Here is a 22,418-nt window from a genome sequence, read left to right on the forward strand (position 1 = left end):
ATTTATTTGTGTATGCATGTTCTACGGTCAATTCTGATGAGATGTATTATTAATTAAAAATCCAAATTTCATTTATTTATCCATTTTTGGAAGAAAAAAACTATTTACCTGCATCTCACACTAACTAACACAAAATAAGCCAAAAAAAAAAAAAGCCTAGAAAAAGTATCTCTAATTGGAAAACTAGAAGTGAACCTATATAATATTTTTTTTACAAACCTAGTATCATAGAAGTTACTATATGGTTATGCAGGCGCCCAGTAGAAAATAATTATTTTTAATTACATTAAGATCAAGTAATGTCTGTTCAGACAACAAAAGAGTTTCAGTAAGCCAAATATATACGAAGGTTGTTTGAAAATTTTTTAGTAAATTTCTGATAGACGGCGACACAATTTGTTCATTCATACCAGTGTTGTCGGCACGTATCATCTTTTTCATGGCCCCTGGCAAAACTTTAGCTATGTGCAAGGCATAGTTGTCGTTTGGCAAACATTTAAAATGACCGTGTTCGCATTTTTCATAAAAATGGAGAACAAGTACAGAAGTGGATGGCTGCACATATCAAAGCCAAGTTACATGCAGTTCATGGAGACTGCACCAGCATTAAAGACTATTTATTTTTGGATAAATGAGTCTAAATGTGGTTGTAAGTCCATCGAAGATGAAGCTTGCTCTGGACGCCTGACTGAGGTCACTATGAAGGAAATGATTGACAAAATCCATTGTATTGTTAGGGAAGACCACTGAGTGAAAGTGCGTGAGATTGTAGGCATCTGAACTGAATGGTGTATAATATCCTGCACGAAAAATTGCACATGAAAACGCTGTGTGCAAGATGGGTGTCGCGATTATTGACTGTCATTCAAAAACGACAATGCCCTCCCTCAACGAGTCCAAAGGCTCATTGAGGGAGGGCACCTACACTACATCTCATTCTAACTACAACTACACCAACAACAATGCCATCTACTGCCCACCACCACCACTAGTATTTCCACAGACAATCACAAACAGCAGGATTCGAACCCACAGCCTTTTGGCAGGAGAGCGGATATGCTAACCACCCAGACAACAGGCCATAATGCATGTGGGATCCATTTGCTTAGCTTCCACGACTTTCCCAGTTGATGCAAGTATAAACGAATTGTTTCACCACTCACATTAAACATTTGTGAAAGTTCTTGCCATGTTAATCTTGAATTATTTTCAACAGTGGCACGTAATTCTTCATTATCAATAATGAAGGGTCTTCCTGAAAGTGGTGCATTTTCATCTTCAAGTGATTCATCACCAGAAACAAATGTTTTAAACCATTTTTGTGCAGTATGTTCTGCTACCACATCTTTTCCAAATGCACACATCTTATGGGATGCTTCTGATGCCTTCGAACTGAGTTTGAATTCATAAAGCAAACAAGCCCAAATCACACCAGGTACAACTGACATTTTAAAAGGGTTCCAAGTCACAAAAAATGAGTACACACCAAGTTAGAGTGGACTGATTGACGGATGTGTATCTGTGCATTATGATGCACATAAAAAATTGTGCTCTGCAAACCACTACAACATAAAATAAGTCATTGCAGTGAACTCTATCAAAAACTGCATGAACTTTTTTGGTTACCTGATACTAACAAAAGATCAATAGAAAAAACATCAGAGCCTTATCTCATATGTCTGTTAGCAACTGAAATGCACAATACAATCACTGATGGAATTATATATCACTTTATGTAACAGTGCTGCATACTAAGATGACTAACAATTAACAAAGATGAAGAGCTCCATACACTATGCAATTAACAGACACCTCAGTTTCTTAATGCATAAATTACTGTTAAGAACATCGATATTTTATTTGATCTGATTAAACCTGCAGTTAGCAGGGATAACTTCTTTTGTTTAGACTTATTTCAAAGGAAATTTTACAGCTCACTTATATCAAGTTGAAGCATTTCATATTTCTAAGGAATCATTATAGAATTATGCTTCCATGTTCTGTCTAAACCAAACTCATGTTTTGACATTTATTTCTGAACACTATAACAGTAAAATTAACAAATCTGTAAACTAATGAATTTTGTGTACACAGTATATAAACAAATTGTAGCAAGGCTATGATTGTGCTGATCAACAATTGAGGCTGTTAGTAAAACATGCATATGCATTATTGCTCTTTCAGTCATGCTCATGGACAGGGCCTGACAAATATGCTTGTCCACTTGTCCATGGTGAGTAGAGTTTGCTAGCTGGATCAAATAGAATATTTTTTATTAAAAAAATAAAATAAAATAAAATAAAATAAAAATTACCTATCCAACTCCGATATAGCACTTAATAATTTTGGGAACTCCTATCAATGTACTGGGTCATATTAAAAAAAAATGTGTGTGTGCATGTATATGTGCGCGCATGCACGTGTGTGTGTGTAGGGCGAGTAATTTTTTTTTCATGGTGAGTAGAATTTTGGATAATTTGTCAACAAATGCTCATATATTCATAAAACAATGCTTAAGTGTGTTGAAATGAGATAAATCATTACTATGACCAAGCAAAGAAAGTTTATAGAAAATCATAAAATTGTGCATTTTATAATAGCAGTCTTGTAGAATAACACTATTCATTATAACAGTTGTTATATACATTCTTTTGTTCTGTCTAACTTTTCTATTAAAACAGTCCAAACAAAGTCAAACTTTGCAATGAATTCAAAAAATTTTCCAAAAAAGTAGGAATAACTTGCATATAGACAAATGAGGGGGGGGGTTACATATTTGTAACTGGCTACTGTGAATTCAGTATAATGGCCTGCAGTAAGTGTAATACACAAAATGGTGCAGCCAGAGTGCAGGGCATTCTCACAGCTATAACGAAGGCTTGACTTCCACAAGCTTTATAAATGACTGTTGAACATAATCAGCTGTTTTCTCATTTACACATGAATAGATGGATGGGAATCTTCCATTTAAAAATGCAATCAGTCTCCTGAAATGCAATACCACTTATGCATACTTCTTTCTAAATGCTTGCTATATATAGAGAGAGGCCATTGAATTTGTGGAATAAAACTCCGAGACAACAACGACACACACAAAACATGTTCCTATCTACTCACCATTATTCTCTTCTCTAAATCATTAGCAATTGTACATCTTGCACTCTAGTGGTAACTGTCACTTTCCCTTTAAAAATGCAATCAGTCTCCTGAAATTTGCAATACCACATATACATACTTCTTTCTTCTAAATGCTTGTACTATAGAGACCAGTCTCAATTTGCAGAATGAAACTCCAAGACGACGACGACAACCACCACCACCACACACACACACACACACACACACACAAAAGCACCTGCATACACTAAAACTCGAGTTCTTATTTCATATTACACATGTTGCATTTCTTGTTGGTATGAAATTTTAGAAACTGTTGATGTCATTTTACACCCTTATAGTTATTATTGTGATTTCAATGAGGAGACTACTCTGCATATAATTTAATCACTAATTATGCAAAGATATTTCATTAAGAGTAGCATATACTGATGAGTACCTTCTTTAATTCTAGTAATCTTCAGTGTTAATTCAGGTAGTTTGTCCAGCAAAGGTTTTTATTGTACATTTATCTTTAATAAGAAACACTGCAGTATATAGTTGATTCTCACTATAGCAAATTCATAGAGACCACAAGAGTAGTTTGTTGTAGTGGTATGGTTTGCTATAGTGAATTTCATTTAGCATACTGTATCTATGTGGCTTTGGTTAGGACTTTTCAATAGTTGGTTACAGTGTTCACTATAATGAGAGAGATAATCATATTAGTTTTCTCATCCTGTTTCATCTCATCCACAAAATGTAAAAATGTGTATAGTCTAACATTCCAATAACGCAGTTATATTTAAAGTTTGTTTTAACTTCTAGTATATAATAATTATCATTTGAACAATTTTTAGGTGCATTTCACAAAATGCATAAATATCTCATTATTCAGTCATTTTTCATACTATGGAGCACAATGCATAATTCCACAGATGTGATGGTCCTCATCAAAGAGGACATAACATGCCTCACAATAGCGTTTCAGTGAGGAAATTTCATGTGTCAAAAACTGAACACAGATAACATACATATGGGATTGTGAAAATCAACACATCACTGTTGAACATTCCAAGAACAGTCCAAAAGCTAAAGTTTTTGTGTCCTGACATACAACCAAGTCTAAGGATCATTCATTCTTTCTTCCTTGACAAAGCAGTGACTGGAAGTGTGTAGAACAACATGCTACCACTAAGGTAACTGCCACATCTCCTTGAGGACAAATTCAATGTTATCTTACAACAAGATGAAGCAACTTCCTCACATTCATCATGCTGTGACAACCGATTTGAATATGCAATTACTTGGCTCATGAACTGGACAGAGACTGGATCTACAGATTGGCCTGCATAATCACTAGATATAGCTCTACCTTGACATTTTTCTCTGCAGTTATGTAAAGGACTGTGTATGTAGTATATAGTGATACTGCCACAGAAAGTGGAAAACCTGAAAGTACAAAAACACAAGGCCACTGCATTGACTATCTGCAGAATCATTTTGTGAAGGGCAACACATGGCGTGTATGTGTTAACTTTCATAATAGTAAAAAACTGTCTGAGTTGCTGCTCTGAACAGTGTAAATTTTATATTTTTGTGTTTAGTACTTTTTTCTCAATAAATGTTTCTAACTGCTCACATCATTTTGATTTATTCTGTATATTAATTTGCTGACAAAGTATTTCTTACATTTGCATTTTATGCATGCCATTATCTACCTTGCACTTACCTTATTATGGGAATCGATGCGAGCTTGAATCTGACCATCTAAAATCAGCTGCATCAGTTCATCTTCTAATGCAGCAATAGTGGTATTAAAAGCTGCTGCCATCTTATTCATGTCTGCTGACAGATAAGGGCTGAAGTACTATATCAGAAAAGATAAAAAGTCCATTCTTAAATATCTTTTCTAAATCACTGATCATAATATAAAGAAATACTATTTAATATATAGTGACCTTTTAATTTAATTTAATATAGATGATATCTGACCCCTTCGGTTCCCAGTTCAGAAAGAGTTTGGAATAACTGAATGTCAGGATGGGATTTCTGATTTTAGATCATCATCATCAAATTCCTGCCATGTACCCTCAAGGGGAGTACAGGATATGATAGTACTACATGAAAAAAATTACATCATTATTAATTTCCTATCTACAATTTTCCTCCAAATCAGTCTGTTACTTGTCAAGACTCCAACATTATCAGATCTTATATTTCTATCATCTAAAGCATTTTGTACCGTATCAATCCATCTATATCTTGGTCTTCCTCTGGGTCGTTTTGCTGCCAACCTGGCAGAGAACACTTGTTTTGCTAATCTTTCCTCGCCCATTCTGTTTAAGTGACCATACCACCTGAGATTAGCTCTGCTAACGTATTCCTGGATGCTGACAATGTCAAGTTCTTTCCTAATATCCTCGTTTTTAATATGATATTGCCATTGATGCCATCTGTTCATGCCTATAATCTTTCTCAGGACTCTCATATCTGTGGTCTCTAGTCTTTGGTCAAGTGTTTTACTTCTGACCCAGCTCTCAGATCCATAAGTTAAAACTGGTTTGAACACTGTCTTGTATACAGCTAATTTAGTGTTCCGACTAATTTCTCTCTTATTCCATATGAATTTATTCAATTGACTTCCCACCATACCAGCTTTGCTGATTCTGTTGTCTATTTCTATATTTAATTTACCATCTTCAGTAAAAATCGTGCCTAAATAGCTGAAATGTTTTACTTGTTCCACAGGTTCTCCATTCACAACACAGTTGACATTTTCAATGATTCTGCCTATTTTCATTGTCTTTATCTTTTTATTGCTGACCTTCATACCATATCTATTACAACAGCTATTCAATTTAGTCAGAGAATCTTGCAGACTTGTAGCGGATTTATTTAGAAGTATAACATCATCCGCATAAAGCAAAGAGCTGACATTAACATCTCCAATTTTGATATCATGTTTAATACCACTTTCCTTCATAATGTGATCCATATAGATAATGAATAACAGAGGGGATAATGTACATCCTTGTCTCTCACCAGATTTAACATTAAACCATCTTCCTGTACTTCCTTCAATTCTAACTGCTGACTTACAACTCAAGTAAAGACTAAGTATTGCTTGATATAATGCCCCATTGACACCATATAACTGCAGCGTATTGAATAGCTTCTCTCTTGGCACCTTGTCATATGCCTTTTCCAGATCGACAAAACTTAAATACAGATCTTTGTTATATTCCCATGCTTTCTCGACTATTTGTCGTAAAGTGAAGATCTGATCCTGAAAGCCTCTATTTGGCCTGAATCCAGCTTGTTCTTCACCAAGCTTTTCTTCCACAATTCTTCTCAACCGTTTCTCAAGTATACTTGCATATATCTTACCAGGAACACTCAGTAGGGAAATACCTCTGTAATTCTCACATGCAGTTTTATTTCCCTTTTTATATATGGGTACTATGAGAGCTCTACTCCAATCATCGGGAATTCGTCCCTCTGTCCAGGCTTTCTGAACTATGCAGTGCAGCCACTGTAAGACTCTTATACCACCATACTTCAGCATTTCTGGTCGAATATCATCTACTCCTGCTGCCTTTCCACATTTCAAGCCTTTGATGGCTTTTTCTACTTCAAGTATGGATACGTATTCCTGATTGCATGCCTGGTCAGTGTTTTTTACCACTGTGCTGTCATCACTGCTTGTTTCATTTAACAGTTTTTCAAAGTAATTACTCCATACTTCAAGGATATCTTTTTCTCCCATTTTCATGTCACCTTTATCATCTCTAATTCCTTTTACAGCACTCTTTCCTCCATTCTTAAGCTTCTTCAACAACCTCCAGAATATTTTGCCACCTTCTTGATATTTATTTTCTATGTTCTTACCAAAGTCCTCCCATGACTTTTGCTTAGCTAGTTTTACACGGTGTTTAGCATTCTTGCATTTGTCTCTATATTCTCTAAGAGCACAAGCTGACTTATTTGACAGGAACTTTTGGTATGCTTTCTTCTTTTCCTTCACTGCCTCTTTAACTTCATGTGTCCACCAGGGAGTTCTGATTTTTTTATCCTTACAGACAACCTCACCACATGCCTCTCTGGCAGAATCAATCAATGTTTTCTTCAGAGTTTGCCACTGAATCTCCAAGGTTTGATTTTAGATTTTAGATAATGGATGAAAATCCAAATGAGGGAAAAATTATTTCAGTTTTTTTATTTGATTTCAGACTGTCTGTATGACAAATAATTTCATACAGACAATCAGATTAAAAGTAAAACCTTAAATAATGCATATTGGAACAACTACTTTTGGCCTGCTTAATGTATAAACATTCAGATAATAGCTAACATTTTAAATAACTGACAATGGAACAATCAATTTGTGGATGCCAATGTTTGAAAAGGTCAGAAATTATATTTAAAACAACATTATGCAATGGAAAATAATACACAGAGAAACTTACTTGTATCAATGCTCTATTCCTAATTTGTGTGTATAATGTATTCACATGAGGTGCAAGATACATATCAAGTAGGAGATTGTCCTAAAAAAAAATTAATTCATATACTTCCAAAATCTGTATTAATATGGCATTATTTTCAAATATAAATATTAAAATTAAGCATTTAAGCCTATGAAGCTTATTTTATGTTCATGTGAACTCACAACTACTATAATATCTTTCAAAGAAACTAAAAATTACTTAATTATGACTTACGGGATTTCATAGACAGCGAACAATGAAGTGATTATTAAAATATACAGTTTAGTAGATCGCAATCAACATTTGTAAAGGAATATATAACAACTAGTGATGGGATTGAGAACAGTTATGTTATTCATGCAAAATAATATAACTATGCTCAATCCCATTACCAGTGTTTCAGAGCATGCTTCAAAATATAATGAAGTCTGCCCTGATGACCACATGCATTTAAAGAGTACCAGAATATATGTTAAAGATACCAAGCTATTTTATATGTATATAAATATAAACTTGGTTTTAATCCATTTCCAAAGTAAGCAAACAGACAAGTAAGTCAAGTTTGTGCCTACATGCAGTGCAAGTCTGGGCGACTCCGTACGTAGTGCAACTTTACCTAACTCGTGGTAAAGGTGGAATAAGCTCTGATCACTATTCTTAGTATTTACCCTTAATGCAAAGCACATCTCCTTGAGGAGATGTATGATGCTATGCATTAAAGGAAAGAGGCCACTACCAAGACCGGTTTCGATCTTTATTGAGGTGGGAGCCGGGCTTAGAAATACCAAGGTTTAAGTAATACAGAGCTTATAAATATTTTACCAAAACAAGTTACCATCAGGTGCTTTGATCTTATTAAATAAAAATCTCAGGATGAGAGATAGATGTAGAAAATTTTTTTACCTTGGGTATAATATACGTTAAAGATACCAAGCTATTTTATATGTATATAAATATAAACTTGGTTTTAATCCATTTCCCAAGTAAGCAAACAGACAAGTAAGTCAAGTTTGCGCCTGCAAGTAGTGCAAGTCTGGGCGACTCCGTACGTAGTGCAAGTCTTAGGCAACTCGTGGAATAAGCTCTGATCACTATTCTTAGTATTTACCCTTAATGCAAAGCACATCTCCTTGGGGAGATGTATGATAAAATATTTATTTTTTTTTGGTAAAATATTGGTAAAATATTTATAAGCTCTGTATTACTTAAACCTTGGTATTTCTAAGTCTGGCTCCCACTGATGAGACCTCAATAAAGGTCGAAACCAGTCTGGGTAGCGGCCCCTTGTCTTTGATGCATAGCGTCATACATCTCCTCAAGGAGATGTGCTTTGCATTAAGGGTAAATACTAAGAATAGTGATCAGAGCTTATTCCATCTTTACCACGAGTTGCCTAAGACTTGCACTACATATGGAGTCGCAGTGCAAGTCTTAGGCAACCAGCTTGGAAACTGTCATCCTTCTTACCATCAACAAATGATATGTTACCACTTCTTTCTTACATCAAGTATCCCGCTCATATCATCATTCCTATTTTGGACAGAGTGGCCATTCTGCCTTGATTAGCATTGAAGAACATGAAGACAATATTAAATTTTTGGAATCTAACAAGTCTGGCCTTGTTTCTCATGCTATTGGCACTAGGCACAGAGTTCTTTGGAACCAGACAAAACTTCTTCTCTCTAACAAGTTGAAATTCAATTGTCTTTTCCTTGAAACATGTGAAACGCCAAGAAATCATCTGAACCGATCAAACTGTAAGCCAATATCCAAGTTTTGGGAAGCAATCACTATCGACTGTTCATAACTTTTTTTTTTAATTAATAATTATTTATTTTTAATCTACTACACAACTTACTACAATTGCTCCTTTGAAATCTCATAGTGTAATATCATATACTTCAGCTGTGACCAAGATACAAGCTAATATAAGATGAATTATGACTCATTATTTTGATTAAGCTTTTGAATGTAATTAAAGTCTATCTCCATGAAGATATCCACATAATGCTGGATGAAATATATTGGAGTTTTTTTTAATAAATTCTATATAATTTTTGTTACATATAAGTCACGAAATTTACTTTAATATGCCTAACGCATGTGTTCCATTAAAGCTATTAATTAACTAGGTATTATATTCAGGGAAAAGAAGGAGTAACTATGGTATTCAACACTAAATATGAGAATAATCTTTTTGAACATCAGCATCAGGCAATAGCAAGTGAACAAATATCAGAATTAGGAATTGGACAAAGAGACTTATTTATGCCCACGGTTCCACAAAAAATGCTACTAAGGAAGCAGCGAAAAAAATTTTTGAGGAATTAAAACCAGCTGACACAAAGATAAAGGAATAGCTGGTTTTTGTTGGAGATCTAATGGGAAATGACTAACAGACATACAGAAATGTTTTGGGAAAATTTGGAGAGAAGAGCAAAGCTAATAATAATGGTAAGCATCTGTGGGATATTAGTTCAGGATATGAACTAGTTGTTACTAACACCATATTCCAGTATAAACATGTACACATATTCACAGAGAGAAGATACAAAAAATAAAGTCTCACTGACGATGTAATAGTTAATAGCAATATTGTTATGCTTGTTCAGAACACAACAGTGATCACTTCCTGTTTCAAATGCAGAGGATTTGAAACAAGTTTTTGCAGTATGAGGTTTTGTGTTGTCCTGTAAGAATAGCACTTTCTTCTCATTAACTAGTCCTGGCTGTTTCTGAAGTAATGCATCCTACACACGCCATCCTTGTGCTGCAAGGTTCAGTGCAGGGACCACTACTGTTTAATTTGTACATAAATGATATAGGAAATAACCTGAAAGGCAATATTCAGCTGTTTGCTGATGATGTAAAATTAGGTCGAGTAATTGTTAATGTTGGAGGGTGCTTAAGGGTCAAAGCTATATAACTGAGAGGAGACCTCCACATAGCCTTTAAAGGAATGCGGAGAACTGACCAGGGCTTCTGACCTAATGTCCAATCCTCACCTTCTCGTGGTGCATCCTGTTGGTTATCTACTTGGATACTGAACAAACGAGGATGGGTTGGCAATTTGGGATTTAGCCAACCAAATTGTATTCTTATTGGTTAAACCAAAATAAAAAATGATGGTACAACATGACAGAATTTCATGCCGGCTGGGGCGTCGCCCGGTTAAACAAGGCCCCCGTTGTTTTCGCCAGGGAACCAGGGCGAACAGCGAAAAGTCAGCTACTGGAACAAATCTGAAAACAAACCCCAACTCAACATCACCAGAGTTAAAGATCGGTACTATCAACGTAAGAAGCCTGAATGGCAAAGAAATGGAGCTAGCTGAGTAATTAGATAAGTACCAGATCGACATAATAGGGGTGACTGAAACAAAAAAACCCAAAACAGGTGAGATCTTTCTGAGCAATAAATACAAAATGTTATATTCAGGCAATGACAATCAAGGAAAAGAAGGAGTAGCCATGGTATTCAACACAAAATACGAGGATAATCTTCTTGAATGGCAGTCAGTCTCAAGTAGAGTAATGTGGGCAAATATGAGAATGGGGAACTGGACAATGAGACTTATTTGTGCCTATGGTCCCACAGAAGGTTCTACTAAGGTAGAAGTGGAGGAATTTTTTGAGGCTTTAGAAAAAGCAACTGACACAATAAAAAAGGAAAAGTTGGTCCTTGTTGGGGATCTAAATAGCAGAGTAGGAAATGATTGTGAGACATACAAAAATATTTTGGGAAAATTTGGAGAAAAGAGCAAAGCTAATAATAATGGCAAATATCTGTTGGATTTCTGCTCAGGACAAGGACTGGTTATTACTAACACCATGTTCCAACATAAAAATGTGCACAAATTCACATGGAGAGAAGAGGCAAGGAATAAGAAAAGTCTCATTGACTATGTTATTGTTGATAGTGATGTTTTCTCCCTGGTGCAGGACACCAGAGTGTACAGAGGATTTGAAATTGGAAGTGATCACTATTTAGTCTTGAGCAGGATAAAATTGAATTTCATATTGAAAAGAATGACATGTAAGAAAGTGTTAAAGCGAATAAAAGTTGAGCAGCTCTCAGATGTGAACTGTAGACTAAAATACATAAAGATTATTGAAGTAAAAATGAAAGAGTTTGAGAACAGGAACCAAACCTTGGAGATTCAGTGGCAAGCCTTGAAGAAAACCCTGATTGATTCAGCTAGAGAGGCATGTGGTGAAGTTGTCTGCAAGGATAGAAAAATTAGAACTCCATGGTGGACACAGGAAGTTAAAGAGGCAGTGAAGGAAAAGAAGAAAGCATATCAAAAGTTCCTGGCAAATAAGTCAGTTTGTGCTCTTAGAGAATACAGAGACAAATGCAAGAATGTTAAACACTGTGTAAAAGTAGCTAAACAAAAGTCATGGGAGGACTTTGGTAAGAACATAGAAAATAAATATCAAGAAGGTGGCAAAATATTCTGGAGGTTGTTGAAGAAGCTTAGGAATGGAGGAAAGAGTGCTGTAAAAGGAGTTAGAGATGATAAAGGTGAAATGAAAACAGGAGAAAAAGATATCTTTGAAGTATGGAGTAATTACTTTGAAAATTTACTAAATGAAACAAGCAGTGATGACAGCACAGTGATAAAAATCACTGACCAGGCATGCAGTCAGGAATACATATCCATACTTGAAGTAGAAAAAGCCATCAAAGGCTTGAAATGTGGAAAGGCAGCAGGAGTAGATGATATTCGACCAGAAATGCTGAAGTATGAATAAAAAGTCTTACAGTGGCTGCCCTGTGTTACACCCTGATATCTTAAGAATGTAAAATTCTCAGCTATTATGGTGTAACATGAAGAATAAATAAAATAAATTAAAAACCCTGCATAAAAGATAATAGTTGAATTAATTAAAAGAAAAAGATTCTTGCATCCAATAAAATATATAAAATATAAAAGTTTTTGTTAAACTGACTAACAAAAGAAAGAATATGTTAATATTGTGATATGATTTAAATGAGAAAAGTTAAATAAATAAGACAGAAAAGGATTAGTCATAAGAGATGGTATGTGAGAGGCTAGAGATTAAGTTATTAAGTAAATTCATAGAAAAATTTTGGAAAGGGGATTAAATTAGAGGCTAGCAAAGGAAAACAACAGACTATCGCTCAGGGCCGATTCCCGGATTGAGACATCGTTACGGGCTCGCCGATCAAATGACGTTTGGCAAAAAAACGCCACCCTAATAGTCGGTGAAGTAAAAACAAGTAGGGGCGGAGAAAAGAAGTTAGAAAAAGTGCCGTTAGGAGAACAGGTATAAAAGGTTGGACCCCCCCCCACGAGGCTTTTTAGGGTTTTGGTTTTGAGTCTGTTCCAAGAGAGCCCTTTGCGAGCTCTTTCGTAGGAATTTCACGGTGTTTTCCTGAGTGGCGACATAGGGGTTATATCTCCACGCCACAACACGGAAATGAAAGTGAGCGGAATTTCGGTTCTGTATTTCCTATGAGAGAAGCGAAGAATGCCATATAGTCGAGGAAAAGATAGCATATTCTTTGTGTTTCGACTTCAGTGACAACTACGAGAAGGGGAAAGAAGTAAAGAAATCGATGTCCACGTGGCGAGTTGCACAGCCGATATATATATAGATGATTCAAAGTGTATTCAGAGTTACGAAAAGTTAAGCCAGCGTAAGTCTAGTTCAATTCCAAAAGGAGCGTAGGAGAAGCAGATTATCGAAGAGGTTATATCAAGATAGTTCAATCAGAAGAAGGTAAAGGCCCATATGAAAAACCCAAGAAAGAAAGGTACTGTAAATTATATCTAATGTTAACTAAAATTTGTCTGTGATAAGTATCATTATTCTAATATGGAACTGTTGAAGTGACCAAGGAAAACTTATACTAGGACTTTAGTATCTGACAGAATATATTAAAAGTAAGCTGGCTAGTGTTAATGTTATGTGAATAGTGTGAATTAAGTAATTAAGTGTCCTGAGAATTTTGCATGTCTATTGTAATGTATAGGAAAGTTAAAATGTCATAGTTGTGTGTTAGTGCAGAAAAAGGCTTAGTTAGAATAGTTAAATAGTGTGAATTAATCTCATTTGTCCATGTCAAATGAATTTATGTGTTGAATGTGTATGGCAGCATGATCGTAATACTAGTTATGTGTTAGTACAGTAAACGGTTTAGTTGATCTACTTAAGTTTGAATAGTTAAATAGTGTGAATTAATCTTATTTGTCCATGGCAAGTGAATTTATGTGTTGAATTGTTATGGCGGCATGATCGTAATACTCATTATAGGATCATAGCCTAATTACTTGAAATAAGCTAATGTTAGTTTGTAAGTATTTAGTTTAGCATTAAATTGAGTAATCACAAAAAATTGAATTGTACCATGTTAAGGAATTTAATAAACCTTTGTTCAATGATAAAAGAGTTGTCTGAAATTGCTGTCAAATGCCCCACTTGAAAAAATACGAATCTAATCACGTGGGAAATTAATGTTAAGAAACGAGATAAAGTGTCAAGACTGCAACATAGTTACACTTTCAGACATATCTGAGTTCTTTCTCCTTGTTTCTGTATATAATATCTTAAACTAAATATCCCAAAAGGTGCAGTATAAATACAAATATTAAGGGTACTAAGGGGAGAAATAACTTAGATATTAGTATAATTTTTGGTGATATCTCGTGCGTAGATAATAGAAGAACATAGATAAGAGGAAATTATAAAATAGAATAAAAATCGTAAAATTGGGACACAACATAAATGGCGCAGCCTGTAGGATATAAAGTATAAGAAAGTTAATAGAATAGAATAAGAAGAATAGGTCACAACAACTGCATAGTTCAGAATGCCCAGACAGAGGGACGGATTCCAGATGATTGGAGTAGAGCTCTTATAGTACCCATATATAAAAAGGGAAATAAAACTGAATGTGAGAATTACAGAGGTATATCCCTATCGAGTGTTCCTGGTAAGATATATGCAAGTATACTTGAGAAACGGTTCAGAAGAATTGTGGAAGAAAAGCTTGGTGAAGAACAAGCTGGATTCAGGTCAAATAGAGGCTGTCAGGATCAGATCTTCACTTTACGACAAATAGTTGAGAAAGCATGGGAATATAACAAAGATCTGTATTTAAGTTTTGTTGATTTGGAAAAGGCATATGACAAGGTGCCAATAGAGAAGCTATTCAATACGCTGCAGTTATATGGTGTCAATGGGGCATTATATCAAGCAATACTTAGTCTTTATTTCAGTTGTAAGTTAGCAGTTAGAAATGAAGGAAGTACAGGAAGATGGTTTCATGTTAAATCTGGTGTGAGACAAGGATGTACATTATCCCCTCTGTTATTCATTATCTATATGGATCATATTATGAAGGAAAGTGGTATTAAACATGATATCAAAATTGGAGATGTTAATGTCAGCTCTTTGCTTTATGCGGACGATGTTATACTTCTAAATAAATCTGCTACAAATCTGCAAGATTCTCTGACTAAATTGAATAACTGTTGTAATAGATATGGTATGAAGGTCAGCAATAAAAAGACAAAGACAATGAAAATAGGCAGAATCATTGAAAATGTCAACTGTGTTGTGAATGGAGAACCTGTGGAACAAGTAAAACATTTCAGCTACTTAGGCACGATTTTTAGTGAAGATGGTAAATTAAATATGGAAATAGACAACAGAATCAACAAAGCTGGTATAGTAGGAAGTCAACTGAATAAATTCATATGGAATAAGAGAGAAATTAGTCGGAACACTAAATTAGCTGTATACAAGACAGTGTTCAAACCAGTTTTAACTTATGGATCTGAGAGCTGGGTCAGAAGTAAAACACTTGACCAAAGACTAGAGACCACAGATATGAGAGTCCTGAGAAAGATTATAGGCATGAACAGATGGCATCAATGGCAATATCATATTAAAAACAAGGATATTAGGAAAGAACTTGACATTGTCAGCATCCAGGAATATGTTAGTAGAGCTAATCTCAGGTGGTATGGTCACTTAAACAGAATGGGCGAGGAAAGATTAGCAAAACAAGTGTTCTCTGCCAGGTTGGCAGCAAAACGACCCAGAGGAAGACCAAGATATAGATGGATTGATACGGTACAAAATGCTTTAGATGATAGAAATATAAGATCTGATAATGTTGGAGTCTTGACAAGTAACAGACTGATTTGGAGGAAAATTGTAGATAGGAAGTTAGTAATGATGTAAATTTTTCATGTAGTACAATCATATCCTGTACACCCCTTGAGGGTACATGGCAGGAATTTAATGATGATGTAAGTCCACAGTAATAAATTTTAATTAATAAATAAGATACAGATATTTCATACTAAAATTAATAGTACATCTTCAGTGTTACAAACAGATAGGAATGGAATACAAGTAACGAACATTCGGCAGATCACCTATTAAAATACATTGTTGTCACGAGCTAGGAAATGAAAGAAATTAATAAATAATTAATATTTAAGATAAATGTTTTTTTTTAATGATTACATAAAATAAAAGTCTCCCAAATCTTCGAGAGAGAGAGAATCATTTTGATTTAAATTCGGTGGGCATAAAATAGCTTCACAACTTTCTTTAAAGAGACGTTCATATTTGAACCTGCATCTATGAAGGAAAATAGCTTTATCCCACTAGATATTATGGGTAGTGGTAATACTGTGTTGTGCTAGACCAGACTTCTCAGGTTTGTTGTAATCAATATAATATTGATGTTCTTTAATTCTTTTTTCCACAGAACAGCCAGTTTGTCCAAAATAAGAAACATCACATTCACATGGTATTTGGTAAACGCCAGCCAAAGATAGAGATGATAGTTTATCATTTATAGAATGCAATAACGAAGAAATTTTGTAGATAGGAACATACGTGGGAATCAATTGGTACTTTTTTAAAATTCTACCTATAGGTTCTGAGATTCCTGGAATGTAGGGGATTGGAACTCTGCAGACTGTTGAAGAAGCCTTAGGTATTGGAGCATAAGAGTTCCATTAACTTTTTAAGTTCTTGTTGTAAGATTTCTGGAGAAGAGCAAACTTTATTTGCTCTATTAATTAGAGATTTAAGAATGCTAAATATTTGAGATGTGTGGCGAGCAGACTTTTTATGAATATATCTGCCAGTAAATATGGGTTTTCGAAAGACGCTTGTAGATAAGGTACCAGAAGAAGTTTGAGTAAGCAGGATGTCTAAAAATGATAAAGTACCAGAATTTTTCTTTTCCATGGTGAATTGGATATGATGGTGAAGGCTATTTATCTGTTGTAGAAAGGTGGAAAGCTCATCTTCAGTATGTGACCAAATGGCAAAAACATCATTGACATAATGATACCAAAGAGATGGCTGATGGTGAATGGATGAAAATGTAGTCTCTTCGAATTGTTTCAAAAAATAGTTAGCCAAAGGTGAAGACAAAGGGCAATTCATGGCTATCCAGTACCCTCAACTTGTTTGTAGAACTTGTTTTTCCAACTAAAATAATCTGAATAGATAACAAATTCGAAAATCTTTATCTGTTGATAAAGATTTCTGGAAGGTAATCTTCATATAATAATTTTTTGACTGTGTCGGCTAATGATTAGCCGATACAGTCAAATTATTATACCCTTGATTATGTAGAAATTGACCCACAGTGACATAAACTTTTCTATTTTTTCAATTAAAATTACCTGAGAAATCAATCCCTGAAGTTGACAGATTCTTATACTATTGTGTATAGTATGAGAAATCATGGAATTAAAGTCACAAAACATTCATAATTATGAAGTCACAGATTTATCACCATTATATATATTCTTTAGATTTCAGAGTAGTGATATGCAGGTATCCCTTGATTAATGCAGTTAATTAATGCCTCGATGTTACCGCGCATATCAAAATCGCATTAATCAAATATAATAATCAATGATAAAATGTACAATTCGTCTATGATCGAATACTGTACTAATAGTTCGTTTTATATGGTACTCTCTTAGGAAAGATATAAATTAAATGCAAAGTAAATGTTTGATAAATGCTTGTACCTACATTAGTTACTGCAATTTTTTTTATCAAAAGAAGTTATCAAGAGTCGTTTGAACAGTTTTAGTTTTTATCTTATTGGCATAAATTCTACGATAACAAGCAAAATGACTCGCTAGACCTCGGCAAACAAGCATTTTTCGATTAACATCTGGATCCTTATCCATTATTTGCTGCTTAAGCGATTCTAAACTGCGAAATATTCCATCCAGTTCTTTGATTGTTATCTCCTTTGCAACCTCATCTTCACATTCCATTTGTTCGTTGTCTTCATGAGCGTTGTTGTTCACTTTCAAGAAGATCGTTGTCACTGAAATCTTTTAAATTTGAATTCAATAATTATTTATCATCTTCTGCATCAATACCATCAAAAACAAGGTCTTCACCAATTGCAATGATTTCTTCAACCACGTTGTTCACAGGATTTTGAAAACAACCTAAGTCATTAGAGCATTCTGGCAAAACGTTTTTTCCAAACAGCTTTCATGCAGCTAGAAGACACTTGCTTCCATGAGTCATGAATGTTTTTGTTTAATGTTAAATTTTTTCCAAAATTCTTGGAGTATAATCGCATTTTCTCCTGTTGTTTTTTTCTACTGCCTTTGAGAATGTCTTTTTAAGAAAATAGGCTTTGAATTATTGAGATAAAGAGCCAATAGGCTCTTTATCTCAGAACATTTATAGTTTTCTATATTCGGCATGAAACTGTTGGATAGATTTTCTATCTTTGAGTTTCTTATTCGGCTAAGAAATAATGTTGGATTCAATATCCACTTAATTTGAATCAAAAGGCTTTGAAAGTTGCAATGACGCCCATGTCCATAGGTGGTAGCAATGATGTCGTATTTGGTGGGAAAAATAAAACTTTCACATTCTCACAAAGATCATTAAGAGAATTTGGATGACCAGATGCATTATCTAAAAGCAAAAGAGCTTTGCTAAGTTATTTCTCTTGCAATAAGCTTCAACTGCCAGGCAAAAATAAGACAAATCAATTTTCAAATAGACTTTGGGTAACCCAAGCTTTCTGATTCATCTGCCAAATTACAGGTAAAAAGTTTTTGTTACATCCTTTTAAAGTCCTTGGGTTCCGAGTTCGATAGACAAGCAGTGGCTTCAATTTAAAATCTCCATTAGCATTCCCTCCAAGCATAAGAGTTAAGCGATCTTTTGATACTTTATAGCCAGGCTGCACTGCTTCTTTTTTTTTTCATATAAAAGTTCTAGATGGCATTTTTCTCCAATAGAGGCCAGTTTCATCTACATTGAAAATTTGGTGGTAATCATAATCATTTTCTTTGATAATTTTCTGCAGCTCAGCAGGAAATGTAGATGCAGCATCTTCATCGGCACTTGCAGCTTCACCTGTTATTTTCACATTCTTTAATCCAGCCCTAGATTTCAAGTTTTCAAGCCAGCCTTTGCTAGCTACGAACTTTGAATTGTCTTCTTTATATTTAGTCTCTTTAAATCTTGAAAACAGGCTTAGAGCTTTGGCCATGATATTATAGGCACTAATAGGAATTCTCTTTTGATTGCCATCTTCCAGTCAAACAATCAACAGATCTTCCATTTCAAACCACTATAGCACTCCAGTTAAGTGTGCATTGCATACTTGCAGATGTAGATGCAACTTTATCTTGCTCACAATACTCATCAGCTTTGGATAAAATAGTCCGTATTGTAGACTCGTTAAAACCAGATTCACTTCTGATCTTACTTTTACTTTCACCATGTTTATATCTTTTAATTATATCAAGCTTTGTATCTAAGGTAATTACTTTCCTCTTCTTTTTTTCACTTAATGACTCGGTTGTGGGATTGCTCTTATCCTTTGACATGATTAATGGGCTGTAAAATTTACAAAAAACGTAATTTGTAAATACATGCAGCAGAACAACTGGAGCTTGTAATACACCCACTCTTAATGCTGGCTGCAAAGTAACTGGCTGGCACTCAGGCTCTGAGAGGACAGCTGTGTGGGAGGATGACGTCATCATGCTCACGCCACGAGGCTTGCATGTTTTTGCATGGTAAATTTAAAGACGCATTGATCAAAACTCTTGCCATGTGTATCAAGGGATTGCCGCAATTAATTTCGGCACGTTAAGCAAGGGATAACTGTACTCATAGATCGTGGAATCTTGGATAAAATATCAAACTGGTGCATATAACAAAAACTAGGTCCAAGTAGTATTTGTTTAAATAACAATTAACACAGTAATTTTATCTCTGTTTCCAAACCTGAAAATGAATATTTAAATATTTTAACAATAATTTAATGTACATATAAGTAACACTTACTTTTATTTCATCTAAATGCTTTAGACATGAAGCATACTTTGATTCATAAAACCTAAAGATAATGTCACGAAGTTGTGGCTCTAATTCGAGGAATAACTTGAAGGAACTAATAAAAATAAAACATATTGACATCCAATGTTTATGAATGAATATAAATTCCTATTAGTTAAACAGGGTATTTAGCTGTGCTTGATGGTTAGCAAGATCTAGTTAGTTAAATAACTGAAATAATTCTTGGCAGTCTAAAATTCCTGGAGTTGTTTTCTAATAAATAAGAGAATTATAGAGCAAATATGTATAAATTATAACTGGAATACTGCAATAATATACTTCTAACTGATGTACTACTTAGATGCAAGATATTTCGATGAACTGATACACAGATATTTAATAAAAATTAATATAACAGGACACTTATGTTAGAAGTTAAAATGCTTGTTTAAACGTTTAGTTTTGTATCAAGGGTATCTTCAATATGAATTCAAACATTAAAACAAAGCAGGAATAACAGAACTAAAGAATCATTAATATGTCAGTTTCAGGAAAAGATGTAGAGCAGCATGGTAAAAAGTCTTGTTTTAAATTCCTAATGATGTTTATATATATATATATATATATATATATATATATATATAAACTTATTTATATTTATGTTTAAAAAATAAATTACCTAAGGCAAGTTGCATGAGAATAGTTCCCCATAACGGAAATTAGCTCATTAGATCTGTTTGGAATGGGTTAACAAGGTTTCAAAGCTTTCCTTATACATAAAAGCTGTTTTCCATAAGAAAACAGCTTTTATGTAGGCCGTTAGTTCTTCTCAAAGAATTATATGTTTATATGTTTAGAGAAGATGGCATATTCAGCAAGTACAAATTGTTCTAACTTGTGGAATTCGATATAGGCTAGATTCCTCATGATGAATAGCTACAGATCTGCCAGTGTGGCCAGAGTGTAATAGACCAGGAGTGCAGGGAATCTGATGACACAACATGGTAGACCAAAGGGAAGAGCGTGTCCTGTGCAAAGCCTAGAAAGGATGTAGGTTTATTAACTGGGTGAAAAGTACTCTGAGACTAATGGACTTAAGTAATTTGAAATTCCTTGAAATACATCTTTAACATATGGAATGGCAATACAGTTGACAACTTCTTGGGAGATTGTCAAAGAGGGAAACTTCATAACTGTTAATAACCTTGTTGGTTTGGATATAATGTATTTCTTGTGTTAGTAGTAATGCCTCAGCAGACATGGTAAGTAATGTAAGAAATGCTTTTACCCAGAAGGAATATGCTGTAGACCTTTATCCATTACTGGATCTATTTTAGGAGTAATGACAAAATTAGGACTTTTGAATAAGTCATTATCTATTCTGGAGTTAGAGATTGATCAGAAACATTAATAACAATTTTATCAGGGTCTCTAACAAGTAGATGATGATGAGGGAATATGGTTAACTAGAAGATAAGCAACCATACTAGCCATGAGGTGTTCACACATCCGATAAAAACAAAGATGGGAATTGTCCACTGAAACTGAAATAATATTTGGATATCACTGAAATAACATGGATACAAAGATAAATTATCTGATATATTTCATCCACATGGCTGGGCTGGGTGGTTAAATCTCTGTATAGTTTTATCTCACAGTGTAGAAAAAGCTTTCTTACAAAACTCCATAGATATGTGCTCTCAATGATGTTAAACAACTCTGGAGACAATTACTCTCATCCATTAATCATGAGCTGACCCGATATTTCAATTCATAAACCTAGCACTATTCAGATTCTTATCCATTGGGCTCACTCACTGTGCCCTAATGAGGCATTACTAACACAAGAAATGCATGTTATCAAAACCACCTTCTTGTTAAATGGCTTCACTGAGTTAATACTTGTCAATAAGTTCATTAACACTTATGGAGTTTCTCCATTGCCAGTATCTCAAAGAGGTTATCAACCATATCATCATCCCATACATCACAGTTATATTATGAATGAATCTCTAAGTTCACTGATTAATAAATTTACCTCTCCTTTCTAGGCTGTCATAGGACAATCTTCTCCTTTTGCCAATCCTAGTGTCTGTGGTCTATCACACTTTAGCCAAACTGCAGATCTATGACTGTTTGTCATGGCATATTCATTAAATCCAAAACAATTTGGATTTACTGAATATGCCAACTTCTCCAACCACAGAATTCTTTGGAAAAAGATTTAAGGTCTATGTAAAAGCCATTTGTTTATGGAATGGTTGCATAAAGAAAGCAGTGACACTTTGCTAAAATGTCCCAATCTGAATAAATTTGAGTGGTTTAAGTTATCCTCCTTATGGAGAATTTTTTTTTTTTTTGTACAACTTGCTCTAGTTGTCTAATTTTTTTTTTAAATATATAAAAAACTCTTTACAATTTAGAGTAGATTGGATAATGCTTCTACTTCATTCAGATGTAACTGATGCATTTGTTTATTTTCAAGTTATGTTGATTGTGA

The 22,418-nt window shown here is 34.4% G+C and overlaps 1 protein-coding gene across 4 annotated transcripts in view; it reads right to left on the reverse strand.

Annotated features, from left to right (window-relative positions):
- The window catches only part of CSN1b (COP9 signalosome subunit 1b), a 279,185-nt gene that overhangs the window by 141,842 nt on the left and 114,925 nt on the right, over positions 1-22,418 (reverse strand). For all 4 annotated transcript variants that reach the window (XR_016549486.1, XM_090404906.1, XM_090404895.1 and 1 more), the window contains exons 9-11: positions 19,925-20,030; positions 7,566-7,646; positions 4,829-4,966 (exon numbers count right to left, since the gene is read on the reverse strand). Coding sequence is in view for 3 of the 4 variants with exons in the window: in XM_090404906.1 (XP_090261032.1) it covers positions 4,829-4,966; positions 7,566-7,646; positions 19,925-20,030 (325 nt within the window). In the remaining variant the exon portion in view is untranslated. The remainder of the gene's footprint in view (positions 1-4,828; positions 4,967-7,565; positions 7,647-19,924; positions 20,031-22,418) is intronic.

This window comes from Typopeltis vanoorti, chromosome 2 (genome assembly GCF_054136105.1).
Source record: "Typopeltis vanoorti isolate ZY-2024b chromosome 2, IOZ_Tvanoo_1.0, whole genome shotgun sequence".
Lineage (NCBI taxonomy): Eukaryota > Metazoa > Arthropoda > Arachnida > Uropygi > Thelyphonidae > Typopeltis > Typopeltis vanoorti.